The following is a 9,590-nucleotide window of genomic DNA, read 5'->3' as shown; positions in this document are numbered from 1 at the left end:
AATAATATTCTTTTTATGTCAAATAGATTCATAAATGTTCAAAGATGCAAAGGGATGTCAGTATAGGTAGAATAATGCAAATCATACAAAAACAATCCAGAAGTCGGTACCTAAGACATATAAAGCGTCTTTCCAAAGTGTTAATTACATAACAGACTTTAATCTAGCTAAAAGACTTAAATATTTAAAATTAAATAAATATAAACCCTATAACATTAAAATAGAAAATAAAGTATTATTTATGACCCTTAAGAAATTAAATACCTAATCATTTAGTCACCATGTCTCCTCGGTGACAATAATTTTGACTTACTTCTTACTTTCATTTGTGAATGAAAAGGGAAGAGACAATCTCAACCGAATTCAGGAGAGAAACTTGGTAATCACTCCACATAATCACAACTCTCAGAGACTACTGGATACTCACTTTCGCAGCACTAATGACTGTGGCAGTATAAGATTGAATGTTGTCTCCACAGGCTCCACCACGGGACCGATAACATCTAATCAACTGGAAAAAGAGAGAGAGAAAAACCAAAAAGTCATTTCTATTAAACTGTTTAACTCTACAGACTATTAGGATAGAGCTTATTTACGATGCATCATGATGGTGGTGGGTGGGAATGTTTGCATGAATGTACTTCATACAAACAGCTAAAAGCCCTGTTGAGATACTTATACCCCCTTTTATAATCTACTGGTGCTGCTCAGGAAGTTTTATGCTCAAATATGATTTTCAATTACAAGATGAATAGTGTTTAAGAATTCATAAACTCTGAAATGGTAGGATTTGAGATCTGGCAGCCTTTCCACAAATAAAATTTAAAAATATAATCAAAGGACTGAGACATGCCTTTCTAACATTAAATACTTAACATATTAGCAAATTGGAGGTTCTGTCTTCTAAATTTTTACATAAAGATTATAAAATGCAACTTGAAAAAAACACACAAAAGAATTTGCCATATTTACATTTTCAACCATGTCAGTGGAAAAGTGGCACAAATTATGAAAACATCAGCTACTATACATATAGTAGCTATCACTTCAGGAGGCTTACTAGATCTACCATCAGAATGAAAATGACATGCCTTTATTCATGCCCGGTGTAAATAACTTAACTTGTCAATTTTCAAAGTGAAAATTGCCTGACATGCATGAGTCTCTCATGTGCTGAGCAATAAACTTAGATTAAATCCTCCACTGCTACTGCATTAAAAAAATTAGCCAGATTTTTACATTTAAAAATATTTAATAAAATGACAGTAGTAGAGTACTAGAAAAGTTCCATGGTGCGACATGAATTATTAAATGTCTATAGAATTCAGAAAAAAAATCTACCTCTCCCAAAACAAAAGAACAAAAAATGCTTTATACAATTTAAAACCAGGCCATCTGATAAGATTAATATGTAAACTTTTTATTCCTTTATTTTGAAATCAAAATTTTCTGCATCACTAACACTATATTAAAAAACAATCACTCAAAGCAATAATAATACTATAATAAAATATATTTAAAAGTCTAATAGAAGCTGTCAAGTTGCCCACTGAATGGCTGCTAAGTAGATCTCAAGGTCAGTGGTGAGGAATTTTCTAAATGACAGGTGATCAGCAAATGTGGTTTCACATAGAGGAAAACAGTGAGTTTGAAAATGATTGTTCTAGTTAATAAAAAGAATCTAATTCATTCGCTCATTCGTTCATTCATTCACAAATACATATTCAAAAGAAGTATAAAAATTATCCCTCTGCTGCCTCCTGCCGCATGTGCAAGTAACAGCATTATCTTGGAAATCACCTCCTCTTCCCTACTTCAGGTAATTAAAACAAAGACAAATTTGTGATAACAAGCAATACTATCACCTTTTCAATTCAACAAAAACTAAATTCTAAGTCAGCATTTCTACGGAAACATAATTAAACCAGAATTTTTTGTTTAAAGCTTAGAATCATTAGAAAATTACATTTACCTCTCAGTTCATGAAAATTAAAGATAAATCAGAAATTTCTGTAGTACAAAACTCTATAAAATGGACTAATTTCCAGGAAATATTGGTAAGTAAAAAAAAGCAATGTACAAAAGAGCACATATGTTATCTTTTGGGAAAAAAAGGGAAATATAAACATATATAACATATGATAAAATATATAAACATATAAATAAAATGTAAAGAGAAATACACACAATTATATATCAAATAAAAACTGTAACAACAATGAAGGAAAGCAGAAAAGAAGCAAAGAAGGACAAACTAATCAAAATAAAATATGAACACAGTATTTGAGTGCACACATTCAGTGTTAGGCAGTGATGGGAGTGGGGAGAATTGCAAAAACATACTAAACTCTTTTTATTTGGTTTGATTTTTGTAGTCATATGAATAAGCAATTCTGCAATTACCATTTGTATTATAGGATTGAACAAATGAAGAAAAAGCGCTTATGCTAGGGTCTCCTGTGCAAAACAAAAGACATACAAATATAAAAATATGAAAAGAATCCTGTGAAAGTTCAATGAGAACTCTTCATTTTCAAAATAATATGTGCATATGTGTATACATAGGGGCACAAGTATACATATGTGTGTATTTACCTATTTATGTATATACAGAAGTAAGTGTGTGTATATAATATGCATGTTTCCAAACTTTGGTCAATGAAAGAGTCTACAAGCAAAAAGACACCAGTAACAATGAGCACATCTACTGAGCAAAGCTTAGTATCTAATACCATTGCCCACTAAAAGGAAACAGGAGTAGCAGATTCCAGGGCTGAGGTGGGGCAAGTACGAGATGAGTGTGGATATATTATGATACAAAAAGACACAGAAGAAGAGAAATACTTAACTTCAATAAATCAAGAGAAAACATCAAAAACTCAAAATTAAAATCATTCTTTTTTTTTTTTTTTTAAAGAGTATGGGGTAGAGATAGGGTTTAAAAAAGAGCAGGGAGTAAGATAGGGAGTTACAGTCTTCAAACTTTTTGATGTTGTAAAAGACGAAGAAAGACTGTAATAGTCCATATTAAAAGAGTCTAAGGAAGCATTCCAACAAAATATAATATCTGATCTTAGACTAGATCTTGCACTACAGAAAAAAAAAATCTACAAATGACTAGATACAGTTAATTGACTAAACTGGAATACCAATGGTAAATTAGATAAAAGTATATTATCAATATTAAACTGGCTGATAACAAGTATTTAGGGGTAATATGATATATGTAACTTATTTTGAAATGGCTCAGAGGTCATTCTGAGTAAAGAGTAAATGAATGTGCTTTGTGCTATTTGCATTAAATTTATTCTTGCAAGTTTTCTGTAAGTTTTCCAAGTTAAAAGTACAGTTTAAAAGAGGCAATGAAAAAAAAAATCAAGATACATGACCTCTTGCTTAAAATTTCAGTCAAATAGTAGTTTCACTGAAAGAGATTGTTATTCTAAAATTTTATTAAATTCTGTAATTCAATACTCAGACCAAAAGCTAAAACAATGAGAAACTGTTAATAAATACTAGCTCTTATGTAAATACCATAGAAAGGCATTTATCTGGAAATATTTCTTCCAAAGCATGGAAAAATCATCTGATTAGCAAACTCCTTGTGAATGACACTACACTTTCTGGTCCCTTTGTGTAATACCAGATTTTACTGACACATATCTCTCTCTACAAAGGCAAAACACCTGTATTCTAACTAGCTAATTTTTCACACATGAGAACGCATCTATAAGAGCCAATGACAATCATTACATCTTCTTGATTGTCTCCAGCACTCAAAGAAATGTATTATAGATGTACACATTAGAAAAAACCATTGTCACCACACGGAATTGTATGCATCCTGTCTTGTTAGAAAATCAAAAGAAAGAACAGGATGAAGCCTAAATATGGCATTCTAGCATTCAGTAAGATGTAACAGATTCACCTGTAGCAGACAGAATCTTGGAAAAAGCATCAAGGAATTCATCCAGAAAAATAACTCTTCAGTAGTTTCTTGATTTTGAGAATTCCAGAGGCTAGAGATTTACTTGTTCTGTGGTTTCACCAAATACTTACTGTACTTACCATATCCAGACTTATGTCAAAAACTCTTCAATAAATATTTATAAACAAGCAAAAGTAAAACAAAAAATGATAATCTTTGAGGTCTAATATTTTTTAGATTTCGTTCTATATTCCCATGCAGGGCACTAAATGGCATAAAAAGAATTTCACTTTTTCTTTCTGAAAATTCTAATTTGCTTTTTGCTTTGATTTGGACGTAAATAAAACTTTTGGTATATAGCTATAATATCTTCATTTACTATGATGACTTTAATAGATAAATGAAATTGAAAATTCAACAAAATGTGAGCATCTGTGATTTAATTATTAAAACAAATGGCTGAACTCTTGTTTAGATTTGTTGTAGACAAATAGTTAAAGTAAAATTATTCTATGCCTTAGGCTCCCAATCTACCAATAGAGAGAGAAGTCCACAGAAACTACCGTGGTAAAATCAATGCTGTGTTTTAAGATTAATGGAGTAAAGTTTCTTATACAAAACTAAGCACAGAAAATTAAGATGGAGTCCAAATACTGCTCTTATGCAAGAAGGGAGATGGGACAATTACCAGGTATCCAACTAAAACCAAAACCAAACCAAAGAAAACAAACTAGCAAGTTCATTACTGGTTGGTAATTACTTTGGAAAATTCTTCAACACTTGCTCCATTACCAAGAGTCCACACATCGGCCATGCCTTACCTTGTTTTCTGCATAAGCAAGCCAGCGGCTCCCAAGAGCAATAGGATTCATGTTGGGCCCTGGACAAGGATAGCAGCCTGAAAAATTTCAAATGACAATATTGAGAAACTTCTTAATAGGTTTTCTGTTGGTGCATCATATTTTTATGCCAAAAAAATGGAACAATCAAATGCTTTTATTTTTTCAAGTTTCACATAAAATTCCCATAGTATTAGTCATTATTTTAATAGCTAAATGAAGCTCTTTATTTTCTCCTCTACATTCCCTTTTTGGTTTTCACTTGTTCCAAAAAGAAACTAATATGGAAAGAACTGATCATCACTTTTAGTAAAAACTAGGTATTTTATACAGTTTATTGGTAGAGCAAAAGAGAGAAGCTAAAGGGAAACATTTAAGTTCATAAGTCTACAACTTCATAAGTCAAGCAACAATGTCTAGCGAGGAAAGAGGAATGATACACTTGGTTCAAGAATTTAAGGGCAAGAGATGAAGACATACACATAAAAGGAAATGACAATACTACGGTGGACAAAAAACAAACAAACAAAAAAGTACTTAAGTATGGGACCAAAAAGAAGTAAGCCACAAAGGGTGCCCCAACGGTAAGATGTTGGGAAACTATTTACATATCCCTATGTATTTACATTAGGCATTCAATTTCATTCTTCTTGTCTTCAGCCCAGCCAATAACAAACTGGTAGAAAGAATTATTTTGCAGTTCTCTTCTCTCAACAAGAATAAATCACATATTCCTGACAGTGAACACCATCCTTACATGGAAACACCAGAGCCATCTTCCTGAACTCTACTAACCAATACACACAATTTAGTCAAGTAAGTGATGTCTGTCATCCTAGAGGCTCTCATCTCCCCTCCTGGCCATGCCAATAAGGTCTCTGAGGTTAATGCCCTCATCTGTCAACTACACGAAATAATGTTCCACTGCTCACAAAACTGCTTTAAAGATGCTATAAACCTAAAAGCAACAAACAGGACAAACAGAGATTCATGGACATGGACAACAGACTAGTGGATACCAGAGCAGGAGAGGGGAGAGGAAGGCAGTAGGTGAGGTAAAAGCGGTCAAATATGTGGTGACAGAAAGAAATCTAACTATAGGCAATGAACACACAAGGTAATATATATATGTCTTACTGTTGAATTGTATACCTGAAACTTACTGGATTTCATTACCCAATGTCATCATAACAAAAATAATAATGATAAATAAAATAGAATGTTCATGATTAAAAGAGTTTGATAATACATTAAAAAGACTCCAATGATTTATATGAAAATACTTATTTATTGTTGATTTCTATACACTTTAAACAATATTATTGTTACTGATAAAGTCAATAAAAAACAATTAGCTGCCAAAAAAAAAAAAAAGGTCACTAGTCAAAGAAGACTGCAGAATCAAAGAACATGAAAAGCCTAACCTAAAGAACTCCTGGTTTATCATTCCACAAGTATCTGGTTAATATTTTCACAAATGTTTTTCTCTAAAAATGTACACTAGAGGATCAAACGAAGGTTATTTCAAAGTTTAAGTCTCAATTTGGAATCTAAATTTATTCAATCATGAGACAGACACGATTTTATAACAATAACCTTTTCTTCCCATGGCAAAAAACAAATAGCCGAATTACATGAAACATATGTGCATAATAGCAAACAAATAGCATTTCTGAATTGTAAACTGCACAGCTGACAATACCCTACCTGGCAGAAGGTCCCAGTCTATGTTATTCATCTTACAAGGAATAGCGTGATCAAGGTATGAGTTTATTCAAAAGCATATTTAGTAATAAGAAAAAAATAATTAACTATGTTGATATTTACTGTCAAAAATAAAAATATTTTATATTTTCTGTGATATAATTATTTTTTGTGTCTTTATTTTCTATCTTCCTCCCACTTAATTACAGGGATATGTAAGGTCAAGGATTTGTATCTTTTTTTGTTCATCGCTGAATCTCCACTGCCTAGAACACTACCTGCAAAATAGCTTAATGAAGACGTTTGAATAAATTAAAGAATGCACCTAAATTAATCAGAGCATATTTATAAGTCACTGGCAAAATAAAGCATCTACATAAGAAAATTTTTCATATATTCAAATAGTGTGCTCAGCTAAGAGCCAGATCTTTCATTTTAAAGCTATTAATAGAAACCTTTCTTAAATATTTATTACATTATTCCCTAAATTCAGAGAGCCTTCTGAGTAGTTATGGTCATCATTTTGTGCTGTGCTCACAAGCACTAAAGAAACATACACTGAAGCTGTCTCCATTATACAGTAGTTTTCATTTCACTTCCTTCAACTGCCATCTATTTTGAGTTTTCATTTTTAAGGAAGATAAAGAACTTATAAAGAAGACGATGACCCTGTGAGAAAGTCCACATGACACATCAAATAAAAGATATGAGCTTTCTAATTTTTTACACATCATTTTAAAAACTTTATTTCAGGGTTTGAAGGAGTATATTTAGGATATTTTGGGATGCTGGAAAAGTGTCACTCAATGGACACATATTGTAGACAAATACACAGGATGAAGGCCCACTAAAATACTCCGAGACAACACACTCTAACAAATAATATGCATTATTCACATAATAGATTTCATTAGTACACTCCCATTGAGTACACTAATCTTATTCATACAAAAATGTACTTATATATGAATATACATATATTCCATGAATATTTTTGGAGCTAGAGAAATGAGTATAAATATGGTCTATAAGATAATTTCTCCCTTTTAAATGTCATGAAAGAAGAACCAGTGAAAAGCAGAAATAAATCCCTGTGAACTGTGGCATTACATAAGAGGTAGCTAATCCCTTGAACTTTAAGATCAACATAATCTAACTCTCAATCGATTCTGATAGCCATGTTGCCTCAATAGATCTTAATATGTATATTCTCCTTTAAAACAAAAGGATACTAAGGAAAAATGTAGTTAACAATTCTTCATTTCACTTTTTGAGTCAATGTTTTTAGAAACTCAGTGGACCTCAAGGACTACAGTGTATTGGAATACAAGCAAATTGTTTTTCTGCTCTCCGAAAACATTTTACAGCTGGAATCAGCAGAACATCACTCACTCAGCACTATCCCAACTTTATAAGCATGACTCCTTTAAAGATTAACTGTTGCCTCCAGCTAAACTTTGAAAACAAGTAAAGGAAAAAACCAAACCTCCATAATACTGGGACTAATTCTAACATGTTTACGATGTTTGTGAACAAAGTAAAAGAGAACTTGATATTTAAAAACTTCGATTTCCAAATTTAAATAAAGGTAAAAACCACGAAAAGCACACTAAATGAAGATTCTTCCTCTGCTAAATTAAAAAGGCACATGAGACTAAGGAAAATTAGATGGCATCCTCCCAAAACCTTGGTCCTAATGGGGAGTTGACCTGATTCATTTTGAAAAACACATGATTTAACTACTCTCTGTAACACTCTGCCTTATTTTTCTTGCTAAAGACAACTTAAAAGATTTCAGACCTTTTTGGAAAAAAAAACAGATGTCTGCATTTATGCTCAATTGACTTTCAACAAGAGTACCAAAACAAGTAGATGGGGAAAGAATAGTCTTTTCAACAAATGATGATGGGTCAACTGGATATTCACATGCAAAGTAATTACACTGAGCCCTATCTTCACACTGCATGTAAAAATTAACTCAAAATGAATCAAAGACTTAAATGAAAAAGCTAAAAGTGTTAACCTCTTAGAAAAAAATATTGTGGTATATCTTCATACCCTTAGATTAGACAATGCTTTCTCAGAAAGGACATCCAAAATAACAAGTGATAAAGGAAAAATAGATAAATTGGACTTCATCAAAACTAAAACTTTTGTGCCTCAGAGGATACCACGAAGAAATAGAAAAGACAACTCACAGAATAGGAATGATGCAAAATGTATATCTGATAACTGTATCTAGAATATAAACAGAACTATTACAGCTCAATGAGGAAAAGACGACTCAATATAAAATTTGACAAAGAATATATAAGATGGTGAACAAGCCATGAAAAGATATTCAACATAATTACCCATCAGGGAGTGCAAATCAAAACTATAATTAGATACCACTTCATGAGATACCTGTAGGATGGCTATAATAAAAAAACAATAACAATTATTATTGAGAATGTAGAGAAATTAGAACCCTCATACACTGCTGGTGGTAATATAAAAACAGTACAATCACACTGCCTGGCAGCTTTTCAAATAGTGTAGAATTACCATATAATCCAGCAATTTGACTCCTAGGTACATAGGCAAGATAAATAAAAATGCATGTTCACACAAATACTTATACCCAAGAGAAATGAAAATATATTTCCCCATAAAAACCTTCATTCAAGAAAGTATAATAGCCCAAAAATGGAAATTAAATATCCATCACTGGGTAGATAAATTGTAGTATAATACATACAATGGAATATTATTTGGCAATAAAAAGAGATGCAGAATAGTATTCCATTGTCTGGATTTGCCACATTGTATTTATTTACCCACTCACCCATCAAAGGACATCTTGGTGGCTTCTACACTCTGGCAATGTGAGCAAAGCTGCTATAAACACCATGTGCAGGTTTTTTAAGTAGACTCAAGTTTTCAACTCCTTTGAGTACATACCAAGGCGTGCAATTGGTGTATCATCAGAGTATGATTTTGCCTAGTAAGAGTATGACTAGTTTTGTAAAAAACAGCCAAACTGTCCTCCACAATAGCTATACACTCTTCATTCCCACAAGCAATGTATGAGATTTCCTGTTGCTCTATATCTTTGCCAGCATTTGGTGTTGTCAGTG

General features: G+C 32.1%; 1 protein-coding gene across 1 annotated transcript in view; it reads right to left on the bottom strand.

The window, feature by feature from the left end:
- Positions 1-9,590, bottom strand: part of BCAS3 (BCAS3, microtubule associated cell migration factor) — a 535,625-nt gene that overhangs the window by 402,369 nt on the left and 123,666 nt on the right. Inside the window, exons 9-10 of the mRNA XM_023520385.1 lie at positions 4,750-4,826; positions 428-511 (exon numbers count right to left, since the gene is read on the bottom strand). Of these exons, the coding sequence (XP_023376153.1) occupies positions 428-511; positions 4,750-4,826 (161 nt within the window). The remainder of the gene's footprint in view (positions 1-427; positions 512-4,749; positions 4,827-9,590) is intronic.

This window comes from Pteropus vampyrus, unplaced genomic scaffold, assembly GCF_000151845.1.
Source record: "Pteropus vampyrus isolate Shadow unplaced genomic scaffold, Pvam_2.0 Scaffold261, whole genome shotgun sequence".
NCBI classification, from domain to species: domain Eukaryota; kingdom Metazoa; phylum Chordata; class Mammalia; order Chiroptera; family Pteropodidae; genus Pteropus; species Pteropus vampyrus.
The sequence above is the reverse complement of the archived record's forward strand: the minus strand, read 5'-3'. Positions and strand labels throughout refer to the sequence as shown.